General features: G+C 40.7%; 1 protein-coding gene across 8 annotated transcripts in view; it reads right to left on the reverse strand.

The window, feature by feature from the left end:
* The window catches only part of LOC129695518 (phosphatidylinositol 4-phosphate 5-kinase type-1 beta-like), a 146,546-nt gene that overhangs the window by 33,174 nt on the left and 96,337 nt on the right, over nucleotides 1-17,035 (reverse strand). For all 8 annotated transcript variants that reach the window (XM_055632505.1, XM_055632512.1, XM_055632504.1 and 5 more), the window contains 4 exons: nucleotides 13,927-14,226; nucleotides 3,386-3,597; nucleotides 2,291-2,374; nucleotides 1,284-1,332 (listed from right to left, as the gene is read on the reverse strand). In XM_055632505.1, coding sequence (XP_055488480.1) covers nucleotides 1,284-1,332; nucleotides 2,291-2,374; nucleotides 3,386-3,597; nucleotides 13,927-14,226 — 645 coding nt within the window. The remainder of the gene's footprint in view (nucleotides 1-1,283; nucleotides 1,333-2,290; nucleotides 2,375-3,385; nucleotides 3,598-13,926; nucleotides 14,227-17,035) is intronic.

Raw genomic sequence — 17,035 nt, forward strand, 5'->3', positions numbered from 1 at the left:
TCTTTCATGACCTGCAGGGAATGCAAATTGCCATCTATATCCACTGACTTCAGTCCAACCGATCTGATTGACTCTTAACTATTTTCTTCATATGTGGGTAATTAAAGAATGGACACACAATGCTGGTATTTTCGAAGATGTTTGCATCCAGTGAACAAATATTAAAATAATAAAGCACCAATTCCAAGGTTAGCGAATACAGCAAAGGATCCCGACTACGCCTCACGCCAATACTTCCATTGACACTTTGTGATAATAGTTTAGTTTAGAGATACAGCTTGGAACCCAGCCTTTTGGCCCAGAGTCTACGCCAGCCAGCAATCACACATTTATACTAGTTCTGTGTTATCCCACTCTTACTTCCATGCCTTACACAATAGGGGCAATTCTGGAGTCCAATTTGGTTACAAACACACATCTGGGATGTGGGAGGGAACTGGAGCACCCGAGAAAACCCACTCAGTCACCAGGAGAATGTGACAACTCGATGCAGACAACGCCGGACGACAGGATTGAACGCAGGTCTCTGGCACTGAGGCAACAGCTCTACCAATCTCACCACCATGCAGCTCTGATAATAACTTGTCATTATTCTACAGCAAGGCAGCGGTGCACAGGACATTCTGAACAATTGGTACAGGACTGTTATCCTCGTAAGTGACTATCATAAAGACAAATTAAAAATAACAAGAATGTACAAATCAACGTTTAAAGAAACCTGCTGTCATTATATCTTAAAATTACACAATTTAACCTCTCGGGTCAACTCCCCCACCAGCAAACAATAAACAATGTTTCAATGTGCCCTTAATAAATAAAATATTAATGAATTCAATGGGAAATTTAGGAGAAACGTCTTTACAGAGTGTGTATGTTCTCACATGAGATTGTTCCCCACAAGTGGTTGTGGGGAACAACATTTGCAAGGGCCAGTTGCAAGAGCACATGTGTGGGGGGGGCACGCAATAAAATAGATCGTATACAGTGATGAGATGACATAAAGAGGGCCGTCATAAGGTTCATGGTGATGGGGATCCAGATAGACCAGAATGCACAGTAAATTATATATAATTCATCTATACAGGGGATCCATTATTGAAATGAGTGTATATACTGCTCCGTATCTGCATCTGTTCCTAACAATTTGAGAAAACAATGAACATTTATGTTTCCGGGTGCTTTCTCAGTTTGCCTTAATGACTTTTTTTGGGGTACCTGCTAGTAATTTATTTTTTCCACCGGTTTGTGTTTTGGTCATAAAGATAAATGATATGCTCACCTACCCCATCATAGACAAGAGCTTTCCAGGAATGTTCCAGCTTCTTGATGAACCTTTAATAGTAGGAAAATATCACTGTTTAAAATCAAATATTAATTTGATTTGATGATGAATGTTAAAAATAGAGCATTAGGGAGAAAATTTGTCAATGGAACTTTGCAAGTTATAAATATTCAAAATGTCATTAAATATGATCAAGAGATATGCAAAATCAAGTGACAAGGCATTATCAAGCTTTGAGCTTCATACTTCAAGCTCTCAGTTATATGATGAAACACTTCCAGGTTAGCAAACGTAACCACACAGTAAACACTCCCTTACTTTGTCATCAATATACAAAGTAGATTATATACTTTGTATATTGATGATACCCAGGAATGCCTCCTCCCCCATTAACATCATGTGAATTCCCTCCCCTCCCCCCCCCCCGCACCCTCACCCTGCCTTGGCAGCGTGTATGTGCATGGCTGAACACATTTCTGTTGGATCTGGTATGGTGGGTGGTCTGATGTACTGGCTCCCAAAGTCTTTCCCAATCCACCCGTAGTCTTAACAAAAACCTGCAATGTAGTTAGGTCTTCCAATTTGTTATTGACAAAATCATCTAGATTTGAATTTTCACACGTTTTGCTTTGCTGAGACAAATGCCATTCACAGCTCCCACACTTGCAAGATCCTCTAGCATAGAAACAGGTCCTATGACCAACCATATCTGTACCATCCATCAAACTTACAAACTAGGGGCAAGTTATACTGGTCAATTAGCTTACAAACATCAATGTCTGGATGCAACAGGAGCACATGGAGCAAACCCACGTGATCACAGCCAGGATGTGTAAACTCCACACGCAGAGCACTGGAGTGCAGGATTGAACCCAGGTCACTGGTGCTACATGGCCACAACTCTACTAGCCGTGTTGTGGTGCTAGGTCAATCTCTGCATGGAATCTTAGCTAGTGCAAAAGGGCAGTTTGAAAATAGGGATATTTGCTCTACTCGAGCAGTCAATACCTGTAGGACTGTAGAATGTCAATGATGGCCATGTAAAGGAGGATCCGCTCGCCTTTATTATTTTTAGCAGGTATGCCACCCATTCTGGAAAGAGAAAAGAAGAACTGAGAAAATAAAAATGGCTAAAAATAATCAAAAATGATTGGAAGGAGAAGGTTGTTGAGGTGGGGCTGGGCCAGGTAGAGGGTGGCAATTCTTTCACTTCGGCTGACATTAAATTAATTGCCCAACTTCCACCCGGACAATTAAACCTTAATTGGACTGTAGGGTAGGAATAATTCAAGATGGCTTATTTTACCCCACTCCTTCAGAAATTCTCGGAATTACAAAACATACCCGAAAAGCACATGAACACATTTCTGAAGATGATTGATGTTCTAAACACAGGCAGTATTCTACAAATGCTTTGCATTTACCATGTTATGGCGAGGACCCATTCTATATTTCTTGCCACAATTCATGCGTTCAACATCCTATCTTTAAAATTAATATTGACCCGCAATCACTTTCCATATTTCCCCTCTGTCTTAGTCTCGGCTCAAATCACTATTTAATTCATGCCTTTGCTCACTCTAGACCTGGCCTTGTGGTACCCTCCTGGAGAACATCCCTTGATCTTCCTTGGATTCATTTCATCTTATTCAAAGATGCCCATGTGTTAGATTGCACTAATTGCCACTTGTTCGCCCCCACCTTGGTATTGGTCAGACACCATCTCCTTGGTATTGGTCGTACACTACCTCCGCTGGTTGAAATACTGTGGTTCTGTTAGCTCTAATCTCCTCCAGTCTTTTAATCCTCCAAACTTTCAGCACCCCTCCATTTGTTGCACCTCTCTCAGTGAGGACTTTGACCCACTACCATTTGCCTACTGCCACAATAGATCAACAGGGGATGCAATGCGACTGGCTCTCCACTCTGCATCTGTACGATACGAACAGGTACGTCAGGCTGTCATTCATTGACTTCAGAGAACTAATGGTAGGACTGCGTTCATTACTGTGCATTCTAATGAAATACAGAGCAGACAACAAACCATTCACCAACAGAAACTAATTTAAAGTCAAAGAATATTGATAATTTGACATGACTTACGTTTCATCTGTTCCAACAGATTCCCCTGATCTTGTCACACCCTGTATAGATTCCAAGGCAGTGGAGTACAACACCTTCTGCCCGACTGCACGTTTGCCATCTGGAGCAGTCTGAAGGTTCTCCACCTCATTTTCTTTTTCTTTGTCAGCTAGATCCAAGTTATGGATTCCCAACAACAGGCTGTAATCCATGATCTTGAAACTTTCCAAAACCTGTTATATATGTAAGTTATCATTTAAAATCCAGTGGTACAAGGAATCAATGGTATTTTCATAACGAGATGAACATAGCTACTCAAATATCAAACCACTGTTAATGGTATCTAAAATAAAAGCAGAAAATGCTCTTCGACCTGAAAAATTAACTCCTGTTTCTCTTCCCACAGATGCAGCCTGACCTGCTGAGTTTTCCTAGCATTTTGCATTTTTATTTTAAATTTCCAGCATCTGCAGTTTCATTTATTTTCACATAAAAGTTAATGGCATCATTTGACTGAATCCAAATTTACTGGAAACAAAAATAACAAATATTAACGAAGAGCTAGTCACAATGGCCAATATCTATAAAGACTACTTTAACACAGAAAACAACCCAAGATGTTTCTCAGAAAGGCTATGAAGATTCATCACTAAGCCACTTAAGGAAATTAGAGCAGAGGGCCAAAGGTCTGGTCAAAGAGGTAGGTTCTACTAAAGGTTTTAAAAGAAGAGGTTAAGAAGTTCAATGAGGGAATTAGAAGGGTGATGGGTGAATGAGACTTGGACTAGGTAGTGTGTGGGCAGTCAAATTATTTGAATGCGGCGAGTACACGGACAGGGCCTGATGACAATATGATCGTCTAGGAATAGTTGAATTAAGGACAAATGATTGAACAAACAAGTGAACTGAGGAAGAGGCAAAGATGGTCAATGTTGAGAAATTACAAAACACAAAATTATCCTCATGAATAACAGTATGTAAACTTAGCTATCATACAGGAAGCAATGTGAGGATCAAAAGGTGAGACATGGGGAGAGACAGGAAAATTGGAAAGTTAAAGTTTCAGGTTAATGATTTTTCATCAGGAGAGGAATAGATCGGGTAGATGCACAGAGTCTTTTACCCAGTGTTTAAGAGGGAACTGCCCAGAGTTGGTGAATCAAGGGCCAGAGGACATAGGTTCAAGGTGAAGGGGAAAAGATTTAATAGGAATTAGAGGGGTAACGTTTTCACACAGAGGATGGTGGAGGTATGGAACAAGCTGCCGGGGGAGGTAGTTGAGGTAGGAACTATCCCATCGTTTAAGAAACAGTTGGGCAGATACATGGATAGGACAGGTTTGGAGGGTTATGGACCAAGCACCGGCAAGTGGGACTAGTGCAGCTGGGACATTGTTGGCCGGTGTGGGCAAGTTGGGCACAAGGGCCTGTTTCCACATTATGATTTTATCAGGAAACATTACAAAACACATTTTATGTTGCAGAAAGGGGGAATAGAGAGAACAAAGGGACATTTGTGGACAAAGAGAAACTAAATGTCACAGATGGTGTAGGCTCAGTGAGCATTTTGAAGGCTTGATAATCGCAACTGATCTGCCTAAAGGGGATGCAAATAAAGGAACTGAATGAGTAGACTAGGTAAAAGAGAAAAAAAATGTGGGAGTATGAAATACAAAACACAGCAAATGCTGGGAAACTGAAATAAAAAACCGTGAATACCAGCAAGTATTATAGAGGAAGAAAGGGTATTACATAGAGGCAGAAAAAAAAGTTGGTATTTCAGATTGATGATCTTGCATCAGATCTGTCCATTCCTGACAAACCTGAAAGACTGGTTATTCATAATTGTTGAATTCGGTACTGAATCTCACGGAATCATTGGAATGTGCCTACATGGAAGATGAGAACCTGGTCCTCGATCTTACATTAGGCTTTGTTGGAACAGTGTGAGGGCCCAAAGTGAAGGTCAGAGGAATCACGTGTTCCTAGAGACACAAACATCCTTGAGATGAAGTACAATTCACTTGCAACTTTTTCAGTTTAGTGTACATTGTGTTCGGTGCTTCGGTACATCAACAAAACCAACTGTAGATTGGGAGATGGCTTTGGCAGACTACCATCATGCAGTTTTAAAGTAGGCCTTCAGTTGCCTGTCACTTTAATTCTCTAACTCACTCCAGTCTTGAAATGCTTTATGAAACCCGAGGAACAGTATTTCATCTGCCATCAAGGCGCACTGCAGCCCTCCGCACTCGAAGTTGAATTCCATCTCAGATAGCTAGCTTCTCCAGTGTATCAGAACAGGCCAGCTCTGATGCAAATTCATTGATCTGAAATATTAGCTCATTTTTTTGTCTCCACACAAGCTGAGTGACGTGCTAAGTATTTCTAGCATTTAACTTTATTTCAGATCTCTAGCTTCTGCAGTTTTTTGTTTTGGAGAGATGGGAAGCAGGCATGGTCAAAACAGGATGGATGAGGAGTGAGCGAGGGGGAGTGCAAAAAACAATTAACAGCTGAAGGATCACAGAGATACAGTCAAGGCAAGACTACAAGAAATCACCCATATACTTACTGAACATTAAACCCATTGGGGAAAGATGTTGATATTTTCAATGCTAAGACAAAGTACAGAATGAGTCAAAAATGAGTCAAGAGATTGATCTCTTTAAATGAGCAATGCTACTGTCAATACTTTTCCTTCAGAGTGATAAACATTGAGACAGAGGTTAATGTTCACTGTTTATCACAAAATGACCGTAGGAAAATATTGAGGAGCTAAACTTCAAATTGTTACTAGATTGGAAGTTTGGGCATTTTAATCCAGTGAAAATGAAGAAACATCAATACATTTGCAAAATCAGAATAGTGAGAGTGGTGACATTCCAAGCACTTGCTGAATTTATGCTTCCAATTTGCGGGGAGAGGGGGAGAGAAGGAGAAAAAAACAAAAAAAACCCCAATTACTAACAGCTTGAGATAGTGAGAGATCCAGTCAGCCCTAAGAATGTACAGAATTAACACATTGTGGCCGTAATGTGCTGATGGTTAAGGGAGTGAAAGAAATCAGACTGCTTTGTCCCAGGCTAGTATTAATTTTCTCCAATGTTTTTTCAGAGGTACGCTCTTCAGGTGTGTGCAGATAATTCCATTACACTCCCAATTGTGTCTTGTAGATTATGGAAAGGGTTTGGACCTTTGCAGGATGCCTGGCCTTCGATCTACTCGTGTAACAAGTTATGTGGCTGGTCCAATTATGATTCAGGTCATGTAGTGTGGCCACCCAGATGTTGATAATGGGAATGGTCATTAATGGAATGGTAATCTATTAATTTAAGGTCGTTAGATTTTGTTCAGAAATTGTATTTTTCCTTGCAGATGTGGCATAAATATTACTTTTCATTCATCATGCTCTTGAAGGAGGTTGCAAGTTTTATCTTCCCCATGAATCATTTAATATAAATGGCTATTCTTGGGTTAACGAATGCTTGACTTACATACACCTATATGAATGAACTTCCAGAATGTTATTAAATTCAACTCTGACAGTACATATGTTCATCCCCATGAACGATAGAACTAGTTAACCTCTTTCTTCACTATTAGTCATTGGTATTTTTCCCCTATCAGTTTTTGTGCTTTTGACAACAGTCATTACAATAATGTGGAGGTATGGTTACCAGAGAGTGATTGTGTATTTTCTGACTCATGGACAAAAATCAACCTGTAAAGTGGAATCCATTTGCCACCCAGGGATAGCCTGTAGTCCATGCAAGATTAAACCTTTACTTTCCTCATCTCTCCAGAAGGCTGAAACAAACCATACATTAATTTCTACTGGGCATTATTTGAAATTCATCTACAACTTTATGCATCCTTCCTTTCAAAATGTTTTAGTTTCATTTATTGTATTGTGATGTTTCCTCAATATGCAAAGAAACAGGACGAGGGGCAGTGATTGGATGCCTCTAGGTATTGAGAATACAATTAAGGAAAATTAAAAATGGTGAACAAAAAGATGGATTTAATTTTAGATGAATTTCAAATAAATATCCAACAGAAAATGTTCCTGCCTTCTAATTAGATGGAAGGTAAATATTCCTTATTTTTTAAAGATTCTGACAAGATTGGTTCCCAAAAATAATGTTGTACAATTTTATTTTGAGAGTTTGGGAGATAAAAATGCTTCAATGTAGCGATGGGCATGCATTGAAATTGGTTTCCAAACTTTAGGCCCAATGAAGTACAAACATTTTTTCAGAAGCAGAGTTCAATGCGCAAACATTGCCTGTTTAATGCTTAAAACAGAGGACACAATTTTTAACCATGTGATGTTCTACTTAAACAAATGTTTAAAATGTGTGCCACCTTTTGTAGACCCCGATCAAACATTTTACCATCAGTCTGATTATTCTTGCTATTTATAAACATGGCAGTAATGACTTGAAGGCAGTCTACATAATATTCGCATCCCTCTTTTCTCACACTCCAATGGGAATTTACAATTTCTGAACCTTTCCTTTATTCTGCTTGTGGTTTTAGATGGTTTCAGCCTTTGTTTTTTGAAGAGTCATCTCTCTCAGTCATCATTCAAAATGCTCACAAAATACATACTAAAATCTACCTGTTCTAATTGAACTTGGCAAACATAAAAGCAAATCGTAGTCTGAAACATTTTCTTTCCAAATTAGTTGAATGAGCAAAAATAATGAAGCAGCAGATTGTCTCAAGAAGTATGATGGTCACTCATTCTGGATTCATATTTATATTCCTTCAGTCCAATATGGCTCTTGGTGCAATCCCATCAGTCCTATTCCCGCGAGTCCTGCAATTTATTCTCTCTCTCATGGCCACCATCTCCTCCTTAAGCCTCTAAAACCTGTAGAACAATCTGCATGGTAGCAATGCGAACAAATAAAAAAAAATATTGGGGGAAAAAAGTGCTAGAGTAATCCAGCGGGTCAGGCAGCATCTCTTGCGAACATGGAGAGGTGACGTTTCTGGTCGTTTCCCTTTTTCATACTGATTGTTGTGGGAGAAAGCTGGAAGTGAGGTGGGGCTGGACAAAGACTGGCAAATGATAGGTGGATACAGGCGATAATAATGGATAATGATATATGGATGAAATACCCGTCTCTAGTTGTCAGGGGTAATTGCGCATGCTGGTTCCAGCTGCTGCTTGTCCTCACCTCTGCCCAATGAAGTCAATGAACCCAAACATACAGTGCCCTCCATAATGTTTGGGCTAAAGACCCATCATTTATTTATTTACCTCTGTTCTCCACAATTTGAGATTCGTAACAGAAAAAGATGAGTGCACATTGTCAGATTTTATTAAAAGCCATTGTTATGCATTTTTGTTTCACCATGTAGAAATTACAGCTGTATTAATACGTAGTCTCCCCATTTCAGGGCAACATAATGTTTGGGACATAGATTCACAGGTGTTTGTAATTGCTCATGTGTGTTTAATTGCCTCCTTAATGCAGGTACAAAGCTCTCAGCACCTAGTCTTTCCTCCAGTCTTTCCATCACCTTTGGAAACTTTTATTGCTGTTTATCAACATGAGGACCAAAGTTGTTCCAATGAAAGTTAAAGAAGCCATTATGGGACTGAGAAACAAAAATAAAACCGTGAGAGACATCAGCCAAACCTTAGGCTTACCAAAGTCAACTGTTTGGGACATTATTAAGAAAGAGAGCACTGGTGAGCTTACTAAGGGACATCACAAAGGGAACTGGCAGGCCAAGGAAGACCTCCACAGCTGATGACAAAAATAATTCTCTCTATAATAAAGAAAAATCCCCAAACACCTGTCCGACAGATCAGAAACACTCTTCAAGTGTGGATTTGTCAATGACCACTGTCCACAGAAGACCATGAACAGAAATACAGAGGCTACACTGCAATATGCAAACCACTGGTTAGCTGCAAAAATAGGATGGTCAGATTACAGTTTGCCAAGAATTACTCAAAAGAGCAACCACAGTTCTGGAAAAAGGTCTTGTGGACAAATGAGATGAAGATTAACTTATATCAGAATGATGGCAAGAACAAAGTATGGAGGTGATAAGGAACTGCCCAAGATCCAAAGCGCATACCACCTCATCTGTGAAGCACGGAGGTGGGGGTGTTATGGCCTGGGCATTTATGGCTGCTGAAGGTACTGGCTCACATCTTTATTGATTATACAACTGCTGATGGTAGTAGCATTATGAATTCTGCAGTGTATAGACGCATCCAAACTTCTCAAGTTCAAACAAATGCCTCAAAACCCAATACCTGGCGGTTCATTCTACAGCAAGACAATGATCCCAACCATACTGCTAAATCAACAAAGGAGTTTTTTTAAAGCTCAAAAATGGTCATTTCTTTTGATGGCCCAAGTCAATCAGTCGATCTGAACCCAATTGAGCATGCCTTTTATATGCTGAAGAGAAAACTGAAGGGGACTAGCCCCCAAAGGCATAAGCTAAAGATGGCTGCAATACAGGCCTGGCAGAGCATCACCAGAGAAGACACCCAGCAACTGTTGATGTCCATGAATCACAAACTACAAACAGTCACTGCATGCAAAGGATGTGCACCAAAATACTAAATATGACTATTTTCATTTAGATGACTTTGCTGTGTCCCAAACATTATGGTGCCCTGAAATGCAGGGGACTATGTATAAACACTGCTGTAATTTCTACATGGTGAAACCAAAATGTATAAAAATGGCCTTTATTTGGGGTTAGCAATGGTGTTAGACAAGGGGGAATTTTGTCCTCAGTCCTTTTTAATCTATATATTGATGATCTGCCCAAACAATTGAAAGCCTGTAATACTGGGTGCGTGATTGGTAATATTTTAGTGAACCATATAATGTATGCAGATGATCTCGTGGTCTTTAGTCCACCCAGCAGCTCCTTACTATATGTTCTGTGTATGGTGTGGAACATGATATTAAATATAATGCTAGTAAGAGTGCTGTTATGATCTGTAGAACCAAAGAGAATAAATGTCTAAAATTTCTTGATTTTAAATTGTCTGACAATAATCTTAGTGTCTGTAATAAGGTAAAATATCTAGGGCATTTTATTACAGAACAAATGACAGATGATGAGGATATTTATAGGCAACGACGCATGCTGTATGTACAGGCGAATATTCTCTTGCGCAAATTTCGCTATTTAGAGCATACTGCACACCACTCTACACTGCGCACCTGCGGTCAAACTATGGAAAAACAGCGTTGCAGAGACTAAAGGTGGCATACATCGATGCCATGAGAACACTGCTAAGGAAACCTAGATGGTGTAGTGCCAGTAATATGTTTGTGGCTGCAGGAGTCAGTACTTTAGAAGCTATCCTAGGAAATCACGTATAAATTCATTTGCAGGATAAATGACTCAAAATGTAATTATTGTGGCCTTGTCAAACATAAGGGTTAGCACTACACACTACGAATCCCAGCTGTGGAGACACTGGTATCGTTGTCTCGTTGTAGGACATTGATCATTCTTTTAATCTGGATTTTTAACTCGTGTATTGTGTTTTAATATAATTTATGATGCTTTTATGTGATATACTAAGATTTATATGTACTTTATGATATTATTTTAAAACGCGATGCATTTTTTATAAATGTAATGTTGCCCCTTGTCTGGACCTCGAGTCCGTAATAAAGTTTATTATTATTATTATTAAAATCTGATAATGTGCACTTTAACCTATTAAGACTATTATCTAAATGGTGGCCGACTAGGAAAAGGAGAGATGCAGCGAGACCTGGGTGTCATGGTACACCAGTCATTGAAAGTAGGCATGCAGGTGCAGCAGGCAGTGAAGAAAGTGAATGGTATGTTAGCTTTCATAGCGAAAGGATTTGAGTATAGGAGCAGGGAGGTTCTACTGCAGTTGTATAGGGTCTTGGTGTGACCACACCTGGAGCATTGCGTACAGTTTTGGTCTCCAAATCTGAGGAAGGACATTATTGCCATAGAGGGAGTGCAGAGAAGGTTCACCAGACTGATTCCTGGGATGTCAGGACTGTCTTATGAAGAAAGACTGGATAGACTTGGTATATACTCTCTAGAATTTAGGAGATTGAGAGGGGATCTTATAGAAACTTACAAAATTCTTAAGGGGTTGGACAGGCTAGCTGCAGGAAGATTGCTCCCGATGTTGGGGAAGTCCAGGACAAGGGGTCACAGCTTAAGGATAAGGGGGAAATCCTTTAAAACCGAGATGAGAAGAACTTTTTTCACACAGAGAGTGGTGAATCTCTGGAACTCTCTGCCACAGAGGGTAGTCGAGGCCAGTTCATTGGCTATATTTAAGAGGGAGTTAGATGTGGCCCTTGTGGCTAAGGGGATCAGAGGGTATGGAGAGAAGGCAGGTACGGGATACCGAGTTGGATGATTAGCCATGATCATATTGAATGGCGGTGCAGGCTTGAAGGGCCGAATGGCCTACTCCTGCACCTAATTTCTATGTTTCTATGTTTCTATGTAACCTCAATTTTCTATTACAAATCTCAAATTGCGCAGCACAGGAGGCAAATAAATAAATGATGGGTCTTTGTTCCAAACATTATGGAGGGCACTGTAAGAAAGGAATATGAAAGGAACACAAGAGTTTCTTGTGACCTTTTTTCATTTCTCTCCAGATTTTCTTTCAATACTTCTGAGTTCTGAGAACAGAAAAAGAGTCAGGCTATAGGGTGGGGAACAAGGACAGAGAGAAGGGAACATATTGTTGAGAATCATTCAATTGGATCACTAATAGCGTTCACTCGAACTGGCTGAAGATGTGAGGCAAGGAGACAAAACCAGCTGTGATGACCCACCAGTTGTTGGGCTATTGAAGTGGAACAGTGAAATTTAAGTAGTCACATGATGAAGCCCTCAGGAATACACCCAGAATTCAAAATCAATGTTCTACAAAGGCATTAAGACTATCCTGAGAAATCCCCCAGTGGAAAGATTAGATTTCGAACAATATTTCCAGCATAAAATGTAGAAACAAGGAACTGCAGATGCTGGTTTACAAAAAGAGACAAAGTGATGGAAGTGATGGAGTAACTCAGCAGGTCAGGCAGCATCTCTGGAGAACATGGATAGGTGACATTTTGGGTCGGGACCTTTCTTCAGTGATTTCTGGTGGGGGAATGCGGCGGGGGGAGAGAAAGAATAGGAAAGAAAGCGGCTGAGAGGAGGGGCAGGACAAAGCTTGGCAAGGTATGGAAAGGTGAGAGAACGTGGTGGGGGGGGAGGGGGAGATAGATAGGCAGATGGTTGGACAAAGGCCAGAGATGAAAAGAGAACGTTTGAAGAGTTGCGAACTGTGAACCACAGGAAGGAATGCAAGTGGAAGGAGAGAGGGTGAAATGGGTGTGAGTCCAGGTTGGACACAGGGAGATGGAAAAAAGGAGGGTATGAAGAAGGGTCTCAACCCTAAACTTCACCCATTCCTTCTCTCCAGAGAGGCTGCCTGTCCCGCTGAGTTACTCCAGCATTTTGTGTCTTTTCAAAAAAAAAAGGACGGGGTGGGTTTGATTAGTTACCTAAATTTACAGAATTCAATGTTCATACCATTAGGTTGTAAGTTACCCAAGTGCTGTTCCTCCAGTTTGCATGTGGCCTCACTTTAGCAATGAGGAGGCCCACGACAGTAAGGTCAGTGAGGGAATGGGAGGAGCGGCAAGGCTGGAACAACTCTACATCTATTTAAAATAACTACATAAAGGAACAAAGTTAATACATTTGCAGGGAATATTTGTGTTAAATCTAGGCCAACTCTATAATCTTCCACCATAACATCTTTCAAACTGATATCAATCAAACTCAGATCATATTGAGGAGATGGTCTTGCATGGGTAGGACGAGGTATGATTTGTAAATGCTGGTGCAGTGTCATGGTTGCCAACCTCACATGGTCATCCTGGCATGGGTTGAATACAGACCACACTTTTACAAGGCTCTCCTTTGACTTTTAATCTCCAGGGGAACATAGAGGCATAGAATTGCACAACATAATCCATCACCCAGCACTTAGCCAATAGCCCTATCTGCCTTGGTGAGCAAATGTTCATCCAAACACTTAAATGCTGTTCACGACCCTCTACCACTCTCTCAAGCAGTGCCTTCCAGGTATTTACCACTCTCTGGGTGAAGACACTGCCCTTCATATCCCCTTTGAATCTCTTCATCCTCATCCCGTCTGTGCCGCCTAGTTTTTTCTACTACTGATGTGCAGTGTAAAAGCCTATTATTTAATAATTACTCCTCTTATTTTAACCCTTGCATCCCAGTGAGATTTGGGTAACTATGCTGCATTTCCTCCATCGTGTCCATCGCAGATAGGTCAATACTCCAGATTCAGTCTAACCAGGGCTTTAAATAGTCATGCTATTCAATTCAACTTCCATGCCCTTTGGATTTCAAAGGCCAGCCTGCTATTAGCTTTGATTATTCACTGACATTTCAATGGCCTGTATACCCTGGATGCTCAAGTTCCTTTGAACTTCCTTATATAAAAAAAACTCAGCAGCAATATTAAACTCAAGTTTCACGTACCTGGCAATCTCTCTGAAGTGTTTTGATCAATGCATTGTAGGTTTCAGCGTCAAAAAAGAGGCCATCAGGCATGTCCTGTATAAAGTCCAAGTCTTTGAATGTGGGTGTATCTTTTTCCCTCTCTCTCCTCGAGGCCCTGCGTTTGTAAGTCGACCCTTTCAGATCGTACTTCTGATGCATCCGCACAGAACGTGGTAACACATTATTCATAACCACAATTCTTATATTAGTCCCTCCTGATTGCATGCAGTACAATCCATAAAACTTTGGCAATAATGTCCTCGGGTTCTGGTTTAAATTCTGCAAGGGAAAGAGAATCTCAGGTTTAAATTGTTGCACATCAACTTCTACGTGTTGAAGGTAGACAAAAAAATGCTGGAGAAACACAGCGGGTGAGGCAGCTTCTTGCTGCCTCACCCACTGAGTTTCTCCAGCATTTTCTGTCTACCTTCGATTTTTCCAGCACCTGCAGTTCTTTCTTAAAAACTTCTACCTGTTGCCTGGCCACATTTAAATCTTTCCAATTCTGTGCAACAATGATCAGAGGCAGACTTGGCATTAACCTGTCCGTCAATGCTGCCAATTTCAAGTAACTACAGATGGGAAACCTGACACATGAAATTCATTATACATTATGTATTAAAGTAATCGCAAAAACGTGGAAGGTACATTAGCTTTTAACCTCCCGTTTCAGAATGGACTAATTCTGGCTGAATTCCTGCCTGTCGAACAACAGTGGAGATTAGGCTCATTGTTTAATCTGTGCAGTTTATACATTAACAGTGACATTTAGCAACACACCATTCCAATATAACCCTTTCGAGCTTTCAATATATAGTCTGGAATTTCGATTTGGCTCAGGGCTGCTATCAAGCACGTCTCCACCTTCAAACTTTTCAACCCTACACAGACCCCAACCACCACACCCACATTACTTGTTCCAATTTACTGAAAGATGTTGCATTTCTTCTCATTGATCAATCGGCTGCTTTGTCACCTGGCCAAGAAGGCAGGCAGGTGCGTAAGCAGAATCTGAACACGCGCCTCTGAAAATTCCTCAAAGTGCATCAATTACAATTAATTACTGGGGATGAAGTTCAATTACTTTTGGGCGAGGCATTTGCGGCAGCCATTTTGCACGCAGTAAAAGTTGGTGGAGCAGGTGAGATGCTTGTGTTGGGCAGGAGTTGGAATGTAGTTGTGGCCATGAGCAGACACACCCGGCTGACTTCAACCTTGCCATGAGATTTTAAAACAGAAAATCAGAGAGAAAAACAAAAAATACAGATGCTGGAAACCAGAAAGGAAACAGGAAATGCTAGAAACACCCAGCAGTTCAGATAGCACCTGTGGAAACAGAAACAGAGTTAACGTTTCAGGTTGAAAACCCTCATCATAAGTGGGAAAGAGGAAAATCAAGTTAGTTTTCAGTTGCAGTGAAGGCAGGTGGATGGGGGAGGGGATGAGGTGAAAAAGATTAATGGCTGGAAGGAATACTGTGAAGGGGTGACGTCTGGGTTGCCATGGATAGAAATAGTGGTCGATGTTTAAAGGCATTAATTAGTGATAGTGCAGACAAAGGAATGTAATCCGTTGCACTATGAAGCTGTGGGATCTGCTGACAGGATAAGGCCGTGCTAATGGAGAAAATTACTGGGCCATTGTCAGGGATGGATGACTTATGGCATAAGTGGCCAGTTCTGATACAGAGAAAGTGATTTCTTGCAAGTTGTAGAATTTAAATAGTGTATCGGTAAGGCGGCAATGAGCCCAGATATAGTACAAGGTGCTGCCCATCAGCCTTGTTTGGGCCTCATTGTAACAGATCCGAAAGACCGCAGACAGATGGGTCAGAGTAGGAGAGGGATGGTGAATTAATATGGACTGAACCATAAATGCTCTTATGAAGCAATCAACTAATCAGCAATTGCTCCATTTACCTCTATCAGAACTTACCACTTCAGCTGCAAGTCAACTAGCTATGATATTGACTCTCCATTAGCACAGCTGATCTCCGGCATACTCCACATTGCTGCACTTCATAACATTTTGCATTTATTTTTCGTAACGCGCCCTCTAATTACTGCCATTAAACCATAGACTACGACCATGGAAACTTTAGCCCCATCACATCACAACTATTGCCTTTGTCCTAGCCCTGCTTGCCCACTTTCTTTGCAACTTGAAACCAACTTATTTTTCTTTCTTTCCCAGCTCTTATGAAGGATTTTTTAAACCAGAAATACTAGCAGTATTATTTTCCTCAAATGCTACCCAACTCGCAGTGATTTTAGCTATTTCTATAAATAGCCACAGGTATAGGCAGCTCCACGTCATAACCGAGGTGAAAGTTGAGATGGAGCACAAATAGTTGAACCTTACAGACAGGGAAGGCTCAATCCTCCTTCCTTTTGGGTTAACAAACGATTCGGATTTGGAAAACAAACAAAGGCTTTGTGTCGCTGATGGTAATGTTGCGATCTTCCTGGAAGTGCATGTCTGAGCAGTGGACAGGGCTAATTGGTCGTAATATTTGACTGCTATGGTTGACCATCAAGATTATATCAGGAAGGATTTGGCAGTAAGGGAGACATTACTTCCATTTGCAAGAGGGTTGGTATCTGACAGATTGGCTTAACATGCTTGGCTTAAGAATCAGAAATGAGGAGAACCAGTTATGCTATCTGGACGGGTAGTTATGCCAGGTAAAGAAGCAATTTTCAAAAGATTACTAAATAAAAGTTTGGACAAAAATGTGCAGTTCTGCAAGAAAGATAGGATGCAGAGCGCTAGTTGGCAAATGGTGAAACACTCTTTCAATTGGGAACACAGGAACAATGAATTACAAGGACATTGTGTGTTTAATCTTGTTATTCACCGATTCCAAACCACAAAACAGTACGTCATTCCTCAGACATTCGTCTAAGATCTCTCATTTAAAGAACAACCCAGTCCATTCTCTTCTACTAACCCCTCCCATCAACAAGCAACACTTCTATCCTTCCAACATATCCTTGCACTCTTCAAGGATTTCACTTGAAAAAGCCATTAATCTGAATCTGTTTCCACAAGCATAACCACCGACATGAAACAACATGCAGAATACAAT

Source organism: Leucoraja erinacea, chromosome 3 (assembly GCF_028641065.1).
Source record: "Leucoraja erinacea ecotype New England chromosome 3, Leri_hhj_1, whole genome shotgun sequence".
Lineage (NCBI taxonomy): Eukaryota > Metazoa > Chordata > Chondrichthyes > Rajiformes > Rajidae > Leucoraja > Leucoraja erinaceus.